This window comes from Erinaceus europaeus, chromosome 2 (assembly GCF_950295315.1).
Source record: "Erinaceus europaeus chromosome 2, mEriEur2.1, whole genome shotgun sequence".
Lineage (NCBI taxonomy): Eukaryota > Metazoa > Chordata > Mammalia > Eulipotyphla > Erinaceidae > Erinaceus > Erinaceus europaeus.
This window is the reverse complement of record NC_080163.1, coordinates 2,886,607-2,908,646: the sequence shown is the minus strand read 5'-3', so window position 1 is coordinate 2,908,646 and position 22,040 is coordinate 2,886,607. Positions and strand designations below refer to the sequence as shown.

At 50.5% G+C, this 22,040-nt stretch overlaps 1 protein-coding gene across 9 annotated transcripts in view; it reads left to right on the top strand.

Moving 5' to 3' along the window:
* The first annotated feature begins 256 nt into the window (after positions 1-256).
* TMEM143 (transmembrane protein 143) overlaps positions 257-22,040 on the top strand; it is a 28,834-nt gene continuing 7,050 nt past the window's right edge. For 2 of the 9 annotated variants that reach the window (XM_060173633.1, XM_060173625.1), the window contains exons 1-7: positions 291-402; positions 708-946; positions 3,333-3,437; positions 9,145-9,231; positions 10,383-10,577; positions 12,194-12,324; positions 17,748-18,027. In XM_060173633.1, coding sequence (XP_060029616.1) covers positions 330-402; positions 708-946; positions 3,333-3,437; positions 9,145-9,231; positions 10,383-10,577; positions 12,194-12,324; positions 17,748-18,027 — 1,110 coding nt within the window. In that variant the 5' untranslated portion in view covers positions 291-329. Of the gene's footprint in view, positions 403-707; positions 947-3,332; positions 3,438-9,144; positions 9,232-10,382; positions 10,578-12,193; positions 12,325-17,747; positions 18,028-22,040 lie in introns of all 9 variants that reach the window. The other 7 variants (XM_060173644.1, XM_060173658.1, XM_060173617.1 and 4 more) reach the window with 7 other exon arrangements.

The following is a 22,040-nucleotide window of genomic DNA, read 5'->3' as shown; positions in this document are numbered from 1 at the left end:
CCCGCCCACCTGGAGCCGCCATGGGTGGGGCGTGGCTTCGGCGGACGTTAGGCCACTAGCCGTTGGCGCGCTGAGCGCGAGAGCCCCGCCTCCTTAGAGTCTCGCGGTCGCCCCGCCCTCTTCCCTTGGAAGTCCGCAGCCAAGGAGACAGTGCTGTAGCGCATGCGCCTGCCGCGGACGCGGGAAAGGTGGTGTGGGGGGAGGCTCGACTGCGCATGCGCAACAAAGACGGGCCATCTGAGGAAAGAAATCCGTAGTGCGCCATGGCCCTAAACTGTGCGCATGCGTATTAGGACAGTCTGAAAGAGAGCCTCAGGTTCTTCCTGCACATGCGCAGGAGACTCAGTGACAGCCCAGCGTTGTCAAAGGTGAGGGAGCGGTTGGAGGGTCGCATGATCCAAGGTGGGCATCCCTACACGCCCTTTGTAGCCTTCCCGAGTATATCTGAGGCTTCTCGGTCCCGCCGCGCTTCCACGCCCCGCTGACGCCTAATGGATCGTGGCGGGGCCACTAGGCTAGCACAAGGTCCCAGGACTTCTGACCTCTGACCCTGGGTGCGACCCGTGCCAGCCAAGCAGCAAGGGTCGGGGAGCAGCGGCTAGTGGGACTCCGGGGCAGGGTGCCAGGGCACCCCGGGAGGTCAGGGCGGCTCTTCTGGTGACCTTTGCTCCTTGCCCCCTATCCCCCCCACCCCACCCCCCGCCCAGGCTCGCTGGACGTCCTGGCCATGTTGCACGTAACCCGGGGGGCCTGGGGGACCGGGGTCCGAGCCTGGTCCCTGCTGCTCGCTCCTCTTGGACCTCCCCGGGCGCTGTCATCACTGGCAGCCAAGATGGGGAAGTACCGCATGATGTGGAACCCCACGGAGCCCCGCGACTGGGCCCAGCAGTACCGCGAGCGCTTCATCCCGTTCTCCAAGGAGCAGCTGCTCCACCTCCTCATCCAGGTACCGGGGACGCGGGGTCCAGAGCCCGCGGACTACGTTTCCCGGCAGGCCTCGCGGCGGCAGCGCCCTACACACCCTTGGCAGGTGCCGCGGCGCCTCCTGGGAGTTGGAGTCCTGACTCCCCGCCCAGCCCCACATGGTACCCCTAGGTCCTCTATTCTGCGGGAATTTATAACTCTGGCTCCTCCTGGAGGCTTGAGCCTAAGCTCGCTGGGGTTTGACTTTCCCCTCTGCGCCGGCTACAGTTATGTACCTCAGCACCACTATTTCTGCAACTGAATAATGATCCCCTCTAGGGAGCTGTGATCAGAATTCCGATCACACCCAGCGCTCATAGCGCTGTTCTGACCTGAACATTCCCCATGCAAAGGTGACTCAGCAGAGCAGCCCAATCAGAGAAATGTAGCACCGTCACCTCCATTGTACAAAGGCGGCCACAGAAGCAGGGGAAGGAAGAAGTGACTTCAAGGTCATGACAGGGTGGTTCAGAATTGAACCAAAGGAATGGGTTCCTTTCCTGAGCAGGGCGGGGACTCAGGAGAGGGGAGTGGGCACTAGCTCCAGGGCTTGCAACCTGGCCTGTCATTATCAATGATCCTTTCAGCAATTATTTACTGCATACCTTCTGTGTGCATTAAATTTAGTGCTAGACTTTAGGCTCACGTGCATACATATATCTGCACACACACACACACACAAATGCAGGAATAGATATGGGCAGGCTAATGGCATTTAATTCTCACCTTTGAACTCTGAGCAAGTGACTTGGTCAATAAAGTTGGCCCAACTCCCCTCCACCCTCCCAACCAAACTTAGCATTTTTTCCTATTTGTTTGTTTGTTTATTTTACCAGAGCACTGATCAGCTCTGGCTTAGGGGGGCACCGGGATTGAACCTGGGAAACTGAGACTTTGGAGGCTCAGGAATGAGAGTCTCTTTGCATGACCATTATGCTATCAACCCCGCCCCCTTTTCTTTCTTTTTGACTTTCAATTTTGGTGCTTCCCTCCCTTCCATGTTGATTATATTTGTTTATTTATCTATCTATCTCTCTATATATTTACTATTATAATTCTTTTGTCATTGCTGGGACTTTACAACTCCATCCAAGCTGACTTTTTCAGACAGAAGGAGATGGGGGTAAGGCGGGCAGGGAGACATCACAGAATTCCCTAAGTGGAGTGGGGGCCAGGCTCAAACCTGGGTAGTTTGCTTGACAAAGCAGATACCCTCCTAGGTGAGCTATCTTGCTACGTTCCTTTCTTTCTTTTTTCTTTCTTCCTCCTCCTCCTCTTCTTTTTAAAATTTTTCTTTTAAAATATTATTTATTAATAATATTAATTAATTAATATATCATCCCTAGATCAGAAATATATATAAACATATATATTTCTTTGCATTTCCTGAAAGATTTGCTTGTTTGTTTTTTTAAAAGCTTTTATTCATTTATTAATGAGAAAGATAGGAGAGACAAAGAACCAGACATCACTCTGGTACATGTGCTATCAGGGATTGAACTCAGGACCTCACACTTGCGAGTCCAATGCTTTATCCACTGTGCCACCTCTCAGACTATGATTTACTTATTAGTTAACATGAGAGAAAAGGGAAAAGAACCAGAACTCTGGCACGTGTGATGCTGAGGCAAGCAAGGGTTAATTTTAAAGAGAAAAACAAGGGTTAACTTCTTAGTTAAAGAAAAATGCTATTGGCGGCCATCTTCTGCCTCTCAGCAGAAACAGGGCTTTCTGCTGCTGTCACCCAAGGGGCCTTGGTCTGTGGCCTTAGAATCTGCCCGTCCTGCCCAAGAGTCTGCTGATAAGGTGTACTCTCTGTATACACAAAAGAAAAAGTCACCTGTGAAGCTTGTTGCTATGAACGACTAGGGGAAAGTTGATAACTGTATAAAGTGGCAGTGCCAGTGTGCTGGGGCCCAGACTTTTGTCAACACAAGTCCAGCTGGGTCTGCAGCATAATAAACACTGCTTCTGACACTAAAGTCTCAGTGTGTCCAGTCTCTCTGCCTGAGAATCTGTTAACAGTGCCAGAGGATTGAACTGGGGACCCTATGCTTTTAAGTCCAAGACCTGGGAGACTGTGAAGTGGGCAGAGCACTGGGCTCTCGAACACGAGGTCATGAGTTCATCCTGTGCCAGAGTATCGTATACTCTGGTGGTCTCTCTCTCTTTCCCTATCTATCTATCTATCTATCTATCTATCTATCTATCTATCTATCTCTTTCTCTCTTTCACCAGTAAATAAATAAACTTGTGAGCATAAGAATCCCAAGCTCCAAACTGTCAGACAGAGAGGCCACCCCCACCCCCAGCCCTTGGAATGGAGATGAGAGCTAAGGAGAGGTGATGCTTCCTTCCTGAGTCCACAGGAATTCCACTCCCAGCCCGAGGAGAAGGCAGCTCTGGAGGCGTTCTCGGCCCACGTGGACTTCTGCACCCTGTTCCACTACCATGACATCCTGACCCGGCTGCAGGTGAGCGCTGCTCGAGAGCCTTGGCCTGCTTGCTGGCTCTTCCACTCATTCTGCGAGCCTGGCCTTAAAAGCTGAGGCTGGGGATGCAGCGGCGACCTGACCCATTGGGCCATGTTCTGGCGCTGCTGATATTTCTATGGAGACACTAGCTACATGCAGGTGAGTAAAGACTGACGCCCAGCAGTGGTAAGTGCCGTGGAGAGTGCTGTGCCCTGGGGCCCATCCCTGGCACTGAAACCAGAAAAGAACAAGGAACTAAAGCAGAGTGGCAGGACGCGCAGGACAAGATGGGGGCCTGTGTCAGACAGGGTGGTCGCAGAAGGCTTTCTGGAGGAGGTGAAGGAAAACCAAAAAGGAGATGAAGGAAAACCAAAATGAAGATTGGGGGTGAGGCTTAGTGGCAGAGCACACACTTTGCATGCATTAAGGCCGTACGTGTGAGCCCCTACATTAAAAGGGGGGGGGGGGATGGGTGGTAGCGTAGCGGGTTAAGCGCACATGGTGTGAAGCACAAGGAACAGCATAAGGATCCCGGTTCGAGCCCCCGGCTCCCCACCTACAGGGGAGTCGCTTCCCAGGCGGTGAAGCAGGTCTGCAGGTGTCTGTCTTTCTCTCCTCCTCTCTGTCTTCCCCTCCTCTCTCCATTTCTCTCTGTCCTATCCAACAATGACATCAATAACAACAACAATAATAACTACAACATTAAAACAAGGGCAACAAAAAAGGGAATAGATAAATAAATATTTAAAAAAAATATGACATATCTATAGAAAGAAAAAAGATTCATGAGCAACCAGAGAGATGGTTCAGTGGCGGAGCGGATGAGATCCTGGTTTAACTGCTAGCACTGCACGTGCCAGAACCATGCATAAAGTAAAGAGACCTCGAAAAAGGAAGACTGAAGGGGTTCATCTTATAGAGTGTGCACTTTATCACCCGGATTTGAACCCCTGGCACCACATGGGAACACCATGTATAGCAGGTCTATAATCTCTCTTTTTTCCCCTCTTTCTCTCATGTGTGTGCTGCTCTCCATGTTAGTTTATTTATTTTGAAGATTTTTTTTTATTTGTTTGCAGTAACTGGAGAGAGAGAACACCACTCTGGTTCATGCAGTGCTAGGGACTGAACTTGGGATCCTATGATTTTAAGCCCCGTACTTTAACCATACCATCATCAGCTGGAGCTGAGCAATGCTCTAGTACAGAAAGAGAGATGGAAGGAAGAAGGGAAAAGAGAGGAAGAAAACAAAGAAAGGAAGGAAGAAATTAGGAGCAGCTTAAGAGTAGGGCCCCCATCTCATCTGCTTTTTGTTCTCCTGAGCGGAGCACTGCCCAGCTCCTGCTCATGGTGCTGAGGATTGAACCTGGGGCCTCAGAGCCTCGGGCAGGAAAGTCTTTTGTGTAACCATTATGCTGTCTTGCCAGGGAATTCGTTCACTTCATACAACTGCTCATCAGGCTGCCACCAGCTGGGTGGTGTACCAGCAGACACAGATTACGGAGGCTCCGGCCATGGCCCACCTCTTTCCTGGCACCCTCCCCTTACCCCCTACCCTGTGGTGAACATCTCTCTTCCATTTCCCTCTCCATCTCTGCCTGGACTCCCTCTCTGAATCCCTGTGAGATCTCTTCCGGCTTGTGGATTACCAGCCCATGCCCTGTGCCCCCCTCCCCAGTCAAGGATGATCTCACCCAGATCCTTCTTCAGGCACACCTGCAAAGACTCAATTTCCAGACGAGAGCTTGCTCTGAGCTTCTGAGAGGATGTGGCTGTTTAGAGTGCTGTTCAATCCCCTCCACCCAGTTAATTTGCATTTCAGAGCGCTCTGAAGAATTTATTATTTACTACCACTATGTCCCATGCAAGACAGCCCTCACATATTTTGCAGGACATACTTAGACTAGAAAAATGTTGATTATTGATCTGAATCTCAGATTTAACTTGGTGTCTTCTTTTGACCTGAGCACTGCTCAGCTCTGGCTTATGACGGTGCCAGGGATTGAATCTGGAACCTCAAGCCTCATGCATGAAAGGCTTTTGCAGAACCGGCCCTTAGTATCTTATCTTTCCCAATCCCTGCCCACCCCCCCCCTTTTTTTTTTCCTCCAGGGTTATTGCTGGGCTCGGTGCCTGCACCATGAATCAACCACTCCTGGAGGCCATGTTTTTCCCCTTTTGTTGCCCTTGTTGTAGCCTCGTTGTGGTTACTATCATTGCCATTGTTGATTTTGTTCGTTGTTGGATATAGGACAGAGAGAAATGGAGAGAGGAGGGGAAGACAGAGAGGGGGAGAGAAAGATAGACACCTGCAGACCTGCTTCACAGATAGACACCTGTGAAGCGACTCCCCTGCAGGTGGGGAGCCGGGGGCTCGAACCGGGATCCTTGTGCCGGTCCTTGCGCTTTGTGCCACATGCGCTTAACCCACTGTGCCACCCACCGCCCAACCCCCCCTTTTTTATTAGATAAGACAGAGAGAAATTAAGAGGAGGGGGAGACAAAGACAGAAAGAGAAAGAGAGACACCTGCAGACCTGCTTCACTGCTCATGAAACTTCCCTCTGGCATGTGGAGACTCGGGGCTTGAACTGGGGTCCTTGAGCACGGTAATGTGGGCACTTTATCAGGTATACCACTACCCAGCACGAGTGTGTGTGTGTGTGTGTGTGTGTGTGTGTGTGTTGTGTTATATCTGGTAGTCTTAATTAAGGAGCGAAAGGAAGGAGAGGTGTTTTTGCAATTTAAGGTAGGGCAGTCTGAGGCAGTCCTCACGGAGGGGGTGACATTGGAGCCTTGACTTGTAGGAGGCACTTATGGACCACATGAAACAGCAGATGCAAATGCCCTGAGGCAGAAGTGTGTGTGAATGGAGGGCGGACAGCAAAGAGGCTGGGGACAGAGATGGGGCAGAGGCGGGGCAGAGGCAGGGCCTTGAGAGGCAGAATGAGGACGTGGCTTTGCCTCTGAGTGAGGTGGAAGCCACCCAGCGGACACTGACTAGGCTGAGAGGATAGCAGGTGCCCTCTGGTGGTTGCCTGGGGAGCTGCTGGCAAGACTGGTTGCCAGCTGCCAGGAGTTGGTGCAGGCACAGACAAGGGTGGCTTAGGGCATTTGCTTCAGTGACAGGCCACAGATGTGACCCTGGTCCCAACAGGCCGATTACTCTGCACACATCCCCACCTCCCACCTGCCGTAGCAGTGACTGACTAGGTTGGGAACCCACTGCCAGCAAGACTTGCCTGCTGTTGAAGAGAGAGAGATGGAGCAGACTGAGCAGAAGCAGTACACAGGACTTGCACACAGAGCTCTTGGGTTCCATCCCGACCTCAGCCTTGATTGGAGAAACGAAAGGAGAAGAGGCCATGCTGATCTGCAGCTTTTGTTTATTTATTCGTTTATTATTATTTTTAAATTTATTTATTATTGGATGGAGACAGAGGAATATTGAGAGGGGAGGGAGAGACAGACACCTGTAGCCCTGCTTCACCACTCGTGAAGATTTTCCCCTTGCAGGTGGGGACCAGGGGCTTGAACCTGGGTCCTTATGCATTGTAATGTGAATGTTTAACCAGGTGTGCCACCACCTGGCCCCTGTTCATTTACTTTTTAGAGATTTATCTATTTAGTGATCCTGGAGGTGGCACAGTGGATAAAGTGTTGGATTCTCAACCATGAGGTCCCAAGTTCAATCCCTAACAACACGTGTGCCAGAGTGATATCTGGTTCTTTCTCTCTCTCTCCTCCTGTCTTTCTAATGAATAAGTAAATACATTCTTTAAAAAAAAAAGATTTATCTATTTAGCAGTGAGAGAGAGGGAAGCAGAGTGTCACTGGCACGTGATGCCGGGGACTGAACTCAATACCTCATGCTAGAGAGTCCACTGCTCTTTCCACTGTACCACCTCTTGGGCTGCTCTTTTTTCTTTTTTTTTTAAATTAGTTTACCATTGATTTACAAAACTATAAGATAACAGGGAATTCCATGCTGTCCCCACGACCAGAGTTCTGTGTCCCCACTCCCTTCACTGGAACCTGCAGTGGGTTTCCCAAGGTCACAGATATGGGCTGACACTTTTTATCACCAGGCTTTTGGTTGGGCCTTTGGACTTTCACAGTTTCCACTACTCCTGGAGGATTCTGTTTTTCTTCCTCCCTCCCTTTCTTTTTCTCTCTTTCATATTTAGTAAGAGACAGAGAAGGGGAAAGAGACAAAGAGAGAGAGAGAGAGAGAGAGACCACAGGACTACTCCACCTCTCGTGAGGCTCCCTGTGTGCAGGCGCTCCCATGTGGTGACTGGGGGCTCAGACTTGCGTCCCTGGTAAAGTGTGCCCACAACCAGGTGCCCCGTTGCCTGACTGATCACCCCACACTTTGTCCCTGAGTCCCTGAAGGACAAACTCAGCCTTATCTGAGTGCCCACAACCAGGTGCCCCGTTGCCTGACTGATCACCCCACACTTTGTCCCTGAGTCCCTGAAGGACAAACTCAGCCTTATCTGAGATGGGGAGGTGTAGGCAGCATTAAGACCTCAGTCTGGGACACAGCGTTTGGTGGGGTCAGCGACCCGTCGGCCAGCCCTGTGTATGTGGGGAACCGTCTGGGGGCCATGAGTCTCACAGGACACGTGGGAGGGAGACAGACATCTGGGAACTATCTGTGTACTGACGGTGTTTGGAGTCCCCAAGGGATGCCAGAGGGTGGGAGTCGGCAGCCTCAAACAGCCAGGACATCAGCAAAACTGTGTGGGACTCACAGCCAGGAGCCCAGGCAGGTTCCTGCGGGCCAGCAGGGAGTTCGAGGTGAAGGCCAGAGTGCCTGGCCCTGGTTTCTGCACCACACCTGTGTACAAAGACACCTGCTCTCTCACCTGTCTGATGTGCTATTCACTGTCCACACCTGTCTGCTTGTGCACTTTACCTCATTCAGTTTGTTTCGTGGTGCTGTGCAGTTTCACCATTCTTGAACCACTTTTCATTCAGTGAGGGAGAGGCTGGGAAAATAGCATCATGGTTATGCAAATAGACCCTCATGCCTGAGGCTCTGAGGTCACAGGTTCAATCCCCCATACCACCATAAGCCAGAGTTGAGAAATGCTCTGGTTAAAAAAAAAAAGTGGGGGGAGTCAGTTGTGATGAACCTGGTTAAGCACACCTAGTACTAAGCTTAAGGACCAACATAAGGATTCAGGCTCAAGCCCCCAGCTCCCTACCTGCAGGGGAGATGCTTCACAAGGGGTTGAACCAGCCTGCAGATGTCTGTCTTTGTCTTTCCTTCTCTGTCTCCCCCTCCTCTCTCAATTTCTCTCTGTCCTATCAAATAAAATGGGGAGGGAAAAAAATGGCTGCCAGGAGCAGCCTCTTGGAGAATGGTTTGAGCCAGGGACACCATGGCTGGGTGAGAGGCCTGCCTGCCATGTACATGGCCCAGTGCTGCACTGAGCCCCAGTGATAACCCTGGAGGAAAGAGAGAGAGAAGAGACAGCTCAGCGCTGGAGCTTCCTCTGATGCCAGTAGTACCTCTCATGTGGTGCCAGGGCTCAATCCTGGGCTGTGCACATGGCAAGGCAGGTGCCCGACCCAGTGAGCTATCTCTAGTCCCTCACAATACTCATTTAGATCACTGAAATTACTTCTGTATTTATTTATTTGGAGCCAGAGCCTCGTGCACACCTGATTTTAGTACTCCCAGCTTCTTTTCCATTCAGAGAGAAGGAGGAGCACCACAGCACCTCCTACGTGGTGCTGGGGCTCAAACCTGGGCTGTGTACGTGGCACTGCAGACACCCTACTTGGTGAGCTATTCCCTCAACCCCCCCCCCCAACGCCAGCATCCTGTTTTTGTAGATGAAAAATGAACAGACCTTTGAGGAATGCAGATTCCTTTTTCTAAAAAGATTCGTGTTATTCATTTCATATGAGAGAGGGAGAGACCAAGGGGGAAAGGGGCTAGAGAAGGAGCTTGCAGCCCTGGGGGTGAAACTGGGAGTCTTAGACCCACAAGTCCGGCGCTCTGCCAGCCAAGCTGTGACCCCAGCCTCAGGAACCCGGGTTTCTCACTCTTCCAGCTCTGAGGTTCCCTTGCTCTCAAAGCCCAGCCCAGCCCTGGGAATGGAATTCCTCGGGGTCATTCTGCTTCCGGAAGGGGCCTGTGGGACTTGCTGCGGCAGCTGAGGGGCAGGTGGTGTCAGGCTGCAGTGGCCCTGGGAGTTCGGTCAGATGAGGATTTGCTCAGCTCAGCCCATTCCTGCCCCAAGGCCCAGCCATTCCCACTGGGGGGGGGGGGTCTCTCTTTCCTTTTCTTTCTTCTTCACCTTCTCCTCCACCTTTTCCTCTTCCTCCTCCTTCATTAATAAATCTAGAGGAGCGGGAAGAGGAGGAGGAGGAGGAAAAAAGATGGAAATGGTGGGACAACTTAGTTCAAGCTCTAAGTGACAGAAGGGAAGAAAGAATCTGACTTGGGGCTGCCTCTGTCATTATTTTTTATCTCAGAATGAGAGAGAAAAGAGAGGCACCGGGTCAGCCCCCTCTCCACAAAGCCCCCCAGTGTCATTAAGAGGAGGAGTTGGGGAAGTGGTAGCACAGCGGGTTAAGCACAGGTGGCGCCAAGCACAAGGGTCCCGGTTTGAGCCCCCCCCCCCCCACCTGCAGGGGAGTCGCTTCACAAGAGGTGAAGCAGGTCTGCAGGTGTCTGTCTTTCCCTCCCCACATCTGTCTTCTCATTCTCTCTCCATTTCTCTCTGTCCTATTTAACAACGACAACATCAATAAAAACAACAATAAGAAACAACAAGGGCAACAAAAGGGAAAATAAATAAATAAATAAACACACACACACACAAATTTTTTTTAAAAAAAGAGAAGGGTTTGGGAGCACCCCAAGTGTACCCCCATCCCCTCAGCCCCACCTGTGACCAACCCCGCTTCCCTCCTGACTCTCCCACAGGCCTTGTATGACCCCATCAACCCTGACAGGGAGACCCTGGACCACCCCTCGCTCACAGACTCCCAGCGCCTGGCCAAAGAGCAGGAGGTGCTGCAGGCCCTGGAGCCCCTGCTGGCCCAGGCCAACTTCTCCCCACTGTCCGAGGATACCGTGGCCTACGCGCTGGCAGTCCACCACCCTCAGGATGGGGTCCAGGTATCTGGCTCTCAGGAGGCCTTGCAACAGGGCTGCCGGGTGTGGGAGCAGTGGCTGCTGGGAGTTATAGCCCCTGGGATACCTTTAGGGGGTGGAAAAAGAGTCCCTGTCGGGAGTCGGGCGGTAGCGCAGCTGGTTAAGCGCACGTGGCGCAGAGCGCAAGGACCGGGCTTAAGGATCCCGGTTCGAGCCCGGGCTCCCCAGCTGGGAGTCGCTTCACAGGCGGTGATGCGAGTCTACAGATGTCTATCTTTCTCTCCCCCTCTCTGTCTTCCCTTCCTCTCTCCATTTCTCTCTGTCCTATCTAATGACAACGACATCAATAACAACAATAATAACTACAACAACAATGAAAAACAACAAGGGCAACAAAAGGGAGAATAAATATAAAAAATTTAATTAAAAAAAAGTCCCTGTCATACACTTCCCTGCCAGCTGTCAGACATACAGCATAAGACAAGGACAGCTTGCCGCCCGGAAGGCAGTGCAATGGATAAAGCTGGATAAAGCAATGGATTCTCAAGCTTGAGATCCAGAGTTGAATTCTCAGCATCACATGTGCCGGAATGATGTTCTGGTTCTCTTTCTCTCAAATAAAATCTGAGAGAAAAAAAAAGACAGAGGTGGGTACATAGCATAATGGTTGTGCAGACAGACTCCCGCCTGAGGCTACAAAGTCCCAAATTCAACCCCCCACTCTGCTATAAGCCAGAGCTGAGCAGCGCTCTGGTAAAAAATAATAATAATAATAATAATAAATGGTCCGGGAGGTGGCACAGTTGGTAAGGTGCTAGACTCTCAAGCAGGAGGTCCCAAATTCAGTCCCTGGCAGCACATGTACCAGAATAATATCTGGTTCTTTCTCTCTCCTCCTATCCCTCTAATTAATTAATACATTATTTTTTTAAAAGGCAGGGAGATAGCTCACCCTATCAGACAAATGCATTAGCATAGGCACCACCCCGGTCTGAGCCCTGGCACTCCATGGGAGGCACTATAGCACTGGGGGAAATTCTGGTGCTGTAGTGTCTCGCTCTCTGGAAAAAAAATTGGCACAAAAGCAGCAAAATTGAGCATTCAGAGGATCTCCCAGTGCCTCCTGCCCAATGTTTGGTTTTTTGTTCTTTTGTTTTTTAAATAGAGTCAGAGAGAGAGTGAAAAAGACCACAATATTGACTCTTCCTTCAGTGAGAGGGGGGCCGGGCTTGAACCTGAGCTGTGCACACAGGGCAAAGCAGTGCTCTATCCAAGTGAGCTATTTCACCAGCCCAAACGGATTCACCCTCGCTGCAACCAAGATGCTGCTGATCATGGCAGAGTTTAGTTGGTGGCATGTCTTCTCTTTCAGTTGCTTCCTAAAGTAATGGGGTGTCCATGGCACCTTGGATTCTAGGAAAATACAAAGGTGACAGTGCTGCAAATGGCATCATCCTAGGTAGGGGTGTCCTTGTGCAGTGTGCAACATGAACAGCTGTACATGGCTGCCCTGTCCAGACACTGGGTAGTGAGAGCCTGGGAAGGAGGCCGGGAATCACTTCAGGGAGGGGCTCTAATTCCAGCATCCTGTGTGCCCACACCAGCCCTTACTTGGCTGCCTCTGCTACCACCCTCGGCAGGTGACCATCAATCTGGACCAGTACATCTACATGCATTTCTGGGCCCTGGGCCAGCGTGTTGGGCAGATGCCCCTCAAGTCCAGCGTGGGCTCCAAGCGTAGCTTCTTCATCAAGTCGCCGCCCGCAGAGAGGTGAGGCCCATGTTCCCCGCTGCAGGGAGCTGGCTTAGAGTGGAAAGAGGACCAGCAAGCCATGGTGAAGGGGTGGGATAAGGCCTGTCCAAGTGGCGGTACAGTAGCTGAAACCTTGGATTCTCAAGCGTGCAGTCCTGAGTTCAAGCCCCAGCTTCACATGTGCCGGAGTGATGCTTTGGTTCTCTCTCCCTCTCCTCTCTCTATGCTGCCTTTGCTTCTCTAGGGAAAAATGAGACCTTCCCTCCCCAGGAGAAGGAAAATAGTAGAAGACATATTCCCTCCCACCCCTCAAGTTTCCCCCTCACCTTTTTTTTTTTTTTTTTTTGCCACCACGGTTATGGCTGGGGTTTGGTGCTGGCACTAAGATTCCACTATTCCCAGCAGCCATTTTTTTTCCTTTTTCTTCTTCCTATTTCATTTGATGGAACAGAGAGAAATTGAGAGGGAAGGGGAAGATGGAGGAGAGGAAGATAGCTACAGACCTGCTTCAGTGCTCGCGAAGTGTCTGCCCTGCAGGTGGGGGTGGGGCCTTGATCCTAAGTCTCTGTGCAGGCCGCACATCTTCCCATATTCCACATGAAGCTCAGAGGAGGAAGGCACAGCTGAGGAGCCAGAAAACAGCCTGCCCAGTAGAGCTCAGACTTGACCTCCCAGCCACTGAGCAATGTGGTTTTTTCTTTGTTTGTTTGTTTGTTTGTTTGTTTTTAATATGTATTTATTTATTTTCCCTTTTGTTGCCCTTGGTTTTGTTGTTGTTATTATTGATGTCATCATTGTTGGATAGGACAGACAGAAATGGAGAGAGGAGGGGGAGAGAAAGACAGACACCTGCAGACCTGCTTCACCACTTGTGAAGCGACTCCCCTGCAGGTGGGGAGCCGGGGCCTCAAACCGGGATCCTTACGCCCATGCTTGCGCTTCGTGTCACGTGTGCTTAACCTGCTGTGCTACTGCCTGACTCAGAATGTGTTTGTTTTGTTTTTAATATTTATTTTCCCTTTTGTTGCCCTTGTTGTTTTATTGCTGTAGTTATTATTGTTGTTGTTATTGATGTCGTCGTTGGAGAGAGGAGGGGAAGACAGAGAGGGGAAGAGAAAGATAGATACCTGCAGACCTGCTTCACCACCTGCAAAGCAACTCCCCTGCAGGTGGGGAGCCTGGGGCTCGAACCGGGATCCTTAGGCCGGTCCTTGCACTTGGTGCCACGTGCCACGGCCTACCAGAGCACTGCTTCACTGCTTAGCTGTGACTTATAATAGTGCTGAAGATTGAACCCAGGTTCAGTCTGACACCTTTGGTGTCTCAGGCACCAATAGCAGATAATTATTATTCTGTCTACCCAGTCCTATTTGTATACTTTTAAATAACAATTTTATATTTATTGTTGAATGTAAAACATTAATTCTCCAATAAAGAAATTAATAAAATAAAAAAAAAAAAAAGAATTCCAGTATGTGGCTCAGGAGATGGCACAGTGAATAAAGTGTTAGATTTGGAATCATGATGTCTAAAATAATAATAATAATAATAGTAATTTTATTTTTATTTATTTTTTTAAATATTTTATTTATATATTATCCCTTTTTGTTGCCCTTGTGTTTTTTTGTTGTTGTTGTAGTTATTGATATCATCGGTGTTGGATAGGACAGTGAGAAATGGAGAGAGGAAGGGAAGACAGAGAGGGGGAGAGAAAGACAGACACCTGCAGATCTGCTTCACCGCCTGTGAAGCGACTCCCCTGCAGGTGGGGAGCCGGGGGCTCAAACTGGGATTCTAACGCCGCAGGTCCTTGTGCTTTGTGCCACTTGCGCTTAACCCGCTGTGCTACCGCCCAACTCCCAATAATAGTAATTTTAAACCTTTAAGTATATATATTTATGGGGGCCAAGCGGTAGCACTGTGGGTTAAGCGCACATGATGCCAAGTGCAAGGACCAGTGTAAGGATCCCAGTTCAAGCCCACAGCTCCCCACCTGCAGGGGGAGTCCTTCAAAAGCTCTGAAATAGGTTTGCAGGTGTTTTCTTTTCTTTTCTTTTCTTTTATTTATTTATTAATGAGAAAGATGGGAGAGAGAGAGAGAAAGACCAGACATCACTCTGGTACATGTGCTGCCGGGGATTGAACTTAGGACCTTATGCTTGAGAGTCTAATGCCTTAGCCACTGCACCACCTCCCTGATCACTGCAGGTGTCTTTCTATCCCCCTCTCTGTCTTCCCCTGTTCTCTCGATTTCTCTCTGTCCTATCCAATAACAACAGCAACAACAACAACAATAACAAGGACAACAAAATGGAAAATATAGCCTTCAGGAGTAGTGGATTCATAGTGCATGCACTGAGCCCCGGCGATAACTCTGGAGGCAAAAAAAATAAACATAAAAAGTAAAATATATATTTATTCATGGTCACAAGAGAGAACAGTACATCACTCTGGCACATGCTACACCCAGGGGCAAACTACACCCAGGACCTCATGCTAGAGAATCCAAAGCTTTATCTATGGCACCATCTCCCAGGCCACCTAACATGGGCTTTTTAACAGAAGGTATTCAGATACGAAATAGGATCATAAGATAGGCTCTTCCTACTTGTGGCCAGTCTTTTTAACCACTCTCTCTAGAACTCATTTCTATCAAAACTGGTTATGATTCCAAAATAACAAAACAGAAACTAAAGATAGAAATCTCATATCCCTCCAACCAATAATTCTGTTTCCCAAATCTATTCCAAGGAGATGTTTATTCTTGTAGACTGTGTGTTTAATTATCTGTCTCTCACACCCTGGATGAGACACTCCACAAAGGCAGTGCTGATTCATTTTGTCGGCTGTCCAGAGCTTAAAAGCACTCTCTGGCACTCTGAAATACATGGGCCAGGGAGGGGGAGCAACAAGCCAAGCATGTGAGAGGTCCCAGGTTCAAGCCCCAGCACTACCTGTAGCCAGAACTGAGCAGTACTTTGGTCAAAAAACTCAATTAAATAAAATGTGTAGAATTCTAAGCCAAAATAGTTTAACTTTATTTTTTTAAGATGGATTTCATTTATTTACTGTGAGAAAGAGTTTCGCATGAGGAAGAAAGAGAAGTCAGGTAGGCGCTGCTCAGAAGATTCCGTCCTGAGCACTGAGTCAGAGCCTCAAACATGTTATGTCCTTTGCTTCACCAGCTGAGTTATTTTCCCTTGGCTGTTCAGATTAAAAATCTACCAGATCAGGGGCTGGGCGGTGGTACTCCAGGTTAAGCGCACATAGTACGAAGTGCAAAGACCTGCGCAAGGATTCCAGTTTGAGACCCAACTCCCCACCTGCAGAGGGGTTGTTTCACAAGCGGTGAAGCAGGTCTTCAGGTGCCTTTCTGTGTCTCCTTCTCTACTTCCTCCTCCCTCTCAATTCCTCTCTGTCCTATCCAATTAAAAAAGAAAGGCTGCCAGGAGCAGTAGATTTTTAGTGCTGGCACCACGCCCCAGCAGTTACCCTGGAGGCAAACCGGAGAGTCATATTTAGCTTTCACATATCAAGCTTTCACATATCAAGGCAACCTATATGTCCGGTAATTGGAGATTGTGTTCCTTCACAGGTCCCCTATGACTAGACACCTAGCTAAATTCTGCCTTGCCTCCCACCACCATCCAGCGGCTTTAAAAATCATTGTGTGGGGGGCTGGGCGGTAGCGCAGTGGGTAAAGCACACGTGGCACAAAACATAAGGACTGGCGGAAGGATCCCGGTTTGAGCCCCCAGCTCCCCACCTGCAGGGGCGGCACTTCACAGGCGGTAAAGCAGGTCTGCAGGTGTCTATCTTTCTCTCCCCCTCTGTCTTCCCCTCCTCTCTCCATTTCTCTCTGTCCTACCCAACAACAACGACAATAATAATCGTAACAACAACACAGATAAACAACTAGGGCAACAAAAGGGGAAAAAATGGCCTCCAGGAGCAGTGAATTCATAGTGCAGGCACTGAGCCCCAGCAATAACCCTGGAGGCAAAAAAAAAAATCATTGTGCAGGATGCTGGGGAGACAGCATAGTGGCTACGCAAAAAGACTTTCATGCCTGAGGCTCCCCAGTACAAGGTTCAGTCCCCAGCACCACCATAAGCTGAAGTTGAACAGTGCTCTGGTAAAAAAAATACGTAAATAAAATGCAAATAATAAAATAAAGTTTATATGGTGAGAGTTATCTCAGCCTGTTACAGCACAGGACTTGCATGCCTGCGACTCTAGAGACTGCCAGTTCCATCTCCAGGTCCCCCTTATGCCAGAGCTGAGTAGTGCTCTTGGTCCTCTCTCTTCTCTCTCATCTCCCAGCCCTTCTCATCATAAGTAAATAAAGCCTGGGAGGCTCACAGTGGGTAGAGTGCTGAGCTGGTGGTACCTGGCATCCTGGCACTGAATTTGCCACAGCGATGCTCTGACTCTCTTCTTGTTTGTTTTTGCTTTAATCATTTTTTGGATAGAAATGAAGAGAAACCAGAGAAATAAATTATTTAAATAAAAAAAAAAGAAATGAAGAGAAACTGAGATGGAAGGGGGAGACAGAAGGAGAGAGAGAAAGAGAGAGACACCTGTAGCACAGCGTCTCCCGTGCAGCTGGGTGTCAGGGCCTTGAACCTGGGTCCTTACTCATGGTAACATGTGTGCTCAACTGAGTGCACCACCTCCTGGCCCCCTTTTCTCTCTCACTTTAATAAATAAATCGTTAGGACCAGTGAAATAGCCCACTTGGACTGGGCGGTGCATTGCCATGTGCATGACCCAGGGTCAAGCCTGGCCCCCACCACACTGAAGGAAGCTTTGGTGCTGTGGTCTCTTTCACTCTCCTTCTCCACCTCTGTCACTATCTAAAATAAATAAATAAATAAATACTTATTTAAAAATTGCTAGCACAGCCCTGGAGGTGGCAGTGTGTAGAGCGCTGAATTTGCAAGCACATGATCCCAAGTTCAGCCCCAGGGTCACACTCTGGCGCACGTGATGCTCAGCTTCTTTCCCTCATGAGTGTATGTTCAACGTGATTCCAGATATGTCTGCCAGAAGGGGCTGGGGAGACAGCATAATGGTTATGCAGAGAAACTTTACTGCCTGAGCCTCTGATGCCTCAGGTTCCATCCCCAGCACCACCATCAGCCAAAGCTGAGCTGCACTCTGTTGGGGGGGGGGGGAAGCGGTCGGGAGATAATACAGTGGTTAGAGCTTTGTCCCTAAGAGCATGAGGTCCTGGGTTTAATCCCCAGCATTGTATCAATGTGTGCTCTGCTCCTTGGTCAATCAATCAATTAATTGATGCATCTGTAATAGCTAGATAAGTAAAAACAAAACAAAAAACGAGGCACAACGGCATGCAGGCAGGGTGGCGGGGGGCTGGGGGTGGGAGGATACCCCAGGGCTCTGTGCTGCCCCCCACAGCTCCCTGCTGCCGCCGCCAGGAGATACTTCAAGCGGATGGTGCTGGCGGCGCGCACGCGGCGGGGACACTTGGTGCTGAAAAGCTTCAAGGACACGCCGCTCGAGGGCCTGGAGCAGCTGCTGCCTGAGCTCAAGGTGCGCACGTCGGCGCTGCAGCGCGCGCTGCTCAACCTCACGCTGCTGGTCTCGGGCCTCGCCTTGTTCGTCAACGTGGCCATGGTGGTGCTGTCAGACCTCAAGGTGGCCACCTCCCTGCTGCTACTGCTCTTCGCCATCTTCATGGGCCTGCGGGCCTCCAAGGTAGGCACCTGCCCTGTCCAGCTGCTCCGCATTTTTGCCTAATTTTTTCTGTTGTTGTTGGTTTGTTTGTTTTTTTTTCTTCACTTGCTGGGACCTCCTTCATTTCCCATGTCGCTCCTCCCAGGAAGAGACACACCACAGCCCAGTGCCGTGCGGTGCTAGGGCTGGAACCTGGACCACTCACCTGACAAGACACACACCCTACCTTCCTGGTGAACTACCCCCGTTACATATATATTTATATATTTATATATATATGAGAAAGAGAGAACCAGTGCATCACTCTGGCACATGTGATGCAGGGAATGGAACACAGGACCACAAGCTTGAGGGTCCAACATTGTATCCACTGCATCATCATCTGGGACACCACATTTTTTTTTTAATTTTTATTGTTTTTTTTTTTTTTATTTAAGAAAGGATTAATTAACAAAACCATAGGGTAGGAAGGGTACAACTCCACACAATTCCCACCGCCCAATCTCCATATCCCACCCCCTCCCCCAATAGCTTTCCCATTCTCTATCCCTCTGGGAGCATGGACCCAGGGTCATTGTGGGTTGCAGAAGGTAGAAGGTCTGGCTTCTGTAATTGCTTCCCCGCTGAACATGGGCGTTGACTGGTCGGTCCATACTCCCAGTCTGCCTCTCTCTTTCCCTAGGGACACCACATTTTATTTTAATTAATTAATTATTTCTGTATTTTCTAAAAAATATTATTTATTTATTTATTCCCTTTTGTTGCCCTTGTTGTTTCTTTTTATTGTTGTAATTATTGTTGTTGTTGTTGATGTCATCGTTGTTGGATAGGACAGAGAGAAATGGAGAGAGGCGGGGAAGACAGAGAGGGGGAGAGAAAGATAGACACCTGCAGACCTGCTTCACCGCCTGTGAAGCGACTCCCCTGCAGGTGGGGAGCCGGGGGCTCGAACCGGGATCTTTACTCAGGTCCTTGCGCTTTGCGCCACATGCGCTTAACCCGCTGCGCCATCGCCCGACTCCCTATTTCTGTATTTTTATTGCCATCAGGGTTATCACTGGGGCTTGGTGCTGACACTACAGATTTGTCACCTCCTGCAGCCACTTTCTTTTTCTTTCAGTTTTTTATTGGTCAAGACAAAGAGGAGTTGAGAGGGGAGGGGGAGATAGAGACACACACACAGAGAGGTAGACAGCTGCAGACCTGCTTTACCACTCACTCCTGAAGCGTCCCCCCTGCAGGTGAGGCGTGGAGGCTGGAACCCGGGTCCTTGCTCATGATGAACTATACACTCAACTGGGTGCACCTCTGCCCAGCTCCCTTAACATTTTATTTTGTTTGTTTATTGGATAGAGACAGAGAAATCAAGAGGGACGGGAGAGACAGAGAGTACCTGGAGAGGGAGAGAGACTCCTTCGACACTGTTTCACTCCCGAAGCTTCCCTCCTACAGGAGCTGGGGCTTGAGCACAGGCCCATGTGTTACATGGGATTGCAACAGATGCTCTTACTGGGTGCACCACCACCTGGCCCTGTGTCTTCCTCTGTCACTGTCTATCTGTCTGAAAAACAGGCAGCCCCGAGTGGTAAATTTCCAGCAATGAAAAACAAAACAAAACAAAATTTTAATATGCATACAGAGGTGAGAACATATCCCCTGCATCAGAGATGCTGTGTGAGAGGGCCCATAATCATCCTTATCATATTCACTCACTCATTCATTCAGTTATTTGAGAGAGAGAGAGAGAGAGAATGGTGAATGGGGCGGTGGACATGGCAAAGCAGCGCACTTTTCAAGCGAGCTACTTCAGCACCCCCATCATGAATTCTAACTGCCAGCAGGAATTAGGCCTTTGTTCTCAGAGCCTCTGCTTCCCCATCCTGGCTGGGCCGACTTAGTCATCTGGCGTTTTCCTAACACAGCCGCCTGGGTCCTAGCCCATAGAGACGGAATTAGAACCTCCGAGCCAGGGGCCCACCAGCTCCCTTCTCCGTGGGAGCGCTAGGCTGTCTGCCTGGTACATTTGCATAAGGACTGAGTAAGGAATGGGGGGTTGACACTGCTTGCCCTATCCCTGAGCTGTGGGAGAGCTGCTTTTAGCTGATCCTCGGGGCAGTTTGGGTCAGTGTGAGCCGTCATCCTCTGGCCTATCACTCAATCACTGATTCAGTGCTTTTCAAGCTGTTTTCTGCCCTCCCAACGGGCCCGTAGAAGGACTGGTGATAAATCCTGCAGATAATAGCCAGGCTTCCCGGCTGGCTGAGAGATGCCAGCAAGAAGCCACTCCTGCCCTGCCCGCAGGGTCTGAGGGAAGCCTTAAAATTAAGGGGAGGGTTGAGCCTGGAGAAGAAGGGGGCCTGGGAGGTACAGCTCAGGGGAGCCCCCAGGGCTGCCATCAGGGGATGCAGGGTAGAGAAATGAGACCCCAGAAGGTGGCCAGGCCTTGAGTGGTGAGGGAAGGGCGCCATCTCAGGGCAGCAGGGAGCCACGAAAGGATTATGAGCTCTGAGGGAGGGAGTGCTGAGGTCTGGGAGGACAGAGGGCACTGTCTGTCCCACCTTTCAATGGTCCTGGGGGGGAGGGAGGCCTCTGAAGCCTCTTGGGCTCTGAAGGACCCCATTTAAAACTCAGTTCAATATTATCTTAGTGAGAGAAAGATATTTAGAGACCATAGCCCCTGCTCAGCTCTGGTGTTGCTGGGGCCTCATAGCCTCAGGCAGGAAAGTCTTTGTGCAGAACCATTGTATTTTCTCCCCAACTCTAAAACCCAGTTCAAATAAAATAAAGGACCAGCAGGTTTGTACCTGGTTGAGTGCACATGTCACCATGCACAAAGCCCCAGGCTCAAGCCCCCAGCCCCCCAACTGCCTACCTCTGGGTCTTCAGGGTACAGGCTCCTCCTCAAAGGGCCCCCCCCACCCCAGGTGCTAAAATCCAGCTGTTCTGCTCCCCACATGGTGCGACCAGCTCAGGAACAGCCCTCCGAAGGTCTCCCCACACCTTCCCTACCGGCTTCCTGCCCCCACCCCAAGGCACTGGCTACACCCCAGAAGTCTCCCTTTCACTTACCCCCCTGCTGTCGGCCCCCAGCCATATCTTCCTGCCCCGTCTCTCTGCCCTTTTCCTAGTCTGTCTCCCTACCCCTTCCCGGTGGCCCCAGAGCCACCCTGTGTCCTCTGCTCACCACCTGAGAACCTGCCTTTCCAGCCTCGTGCAGCGGAATTCTTTTTTTCTGTTTGTTTTTCCTACCAGAGTCCTGCTCAGCTCTGGCGGATGGTGGTACAGGGGATTGAGCATGGAGCCTCGGAGCCTTAGGCAGGAGAGTCCTTTTTTTTTGCATCACCATTATGTTATCTCCCCAGCCCCATATTCATTTTAACAAGGGGGAGAAGCAGAGCATCATGCCAGTGCATGTGGTGCTGAGGCTCGAACTCAGGACTTCCACCTGCACGCCCTGCACTCTATCTGCTATGTCACCTCCCCGCCACTTGTCTGAATTCTCTTTTTCTGCTCCACCCAGGGAGGCCAGGGAGCACCTGCCTTCTGTTTCCTGTCCCCTCTTTCCCTTGGCACATGCTGTTCCCACCAGACAAAATGCCTTACACACACACACACACACACCACAACCTAGAGGTGCAGAGGCTTCAACTTCTCAGGCTGGGAAGGTGTCCTGTGGGCTCCCATCATGCCCTGCCCCCCTCTGATGTGCCCCATGGAGTCCAGCACCCGGGGCCACGCTCGTCCTTGAGAAGCATGTCTCTCCCACTCCTGAGCCAGAGGCTCCTGAGAGTTCTCCACCTGAGAGCATCCTCAGGCTCCACCAGGTGGCTCAGTACAGGCTGCCTTCAGAAGGGAGAGCCCCCTCAGGGGCCAGGCCTGAGGAGTGGGGGCCTCTCTGAGGGCACTGGGGAAGAGCAGGGCCAGCTTGGGCCGTGCAGGGGCAACCTAAAGGGGGGGAGACTGAGGCTGGGGTGGAGGCTGGGGCCTTACTCACAAGGCAGATAAGAGGGGGAGGCAGGGCAGACTGCCTCCAA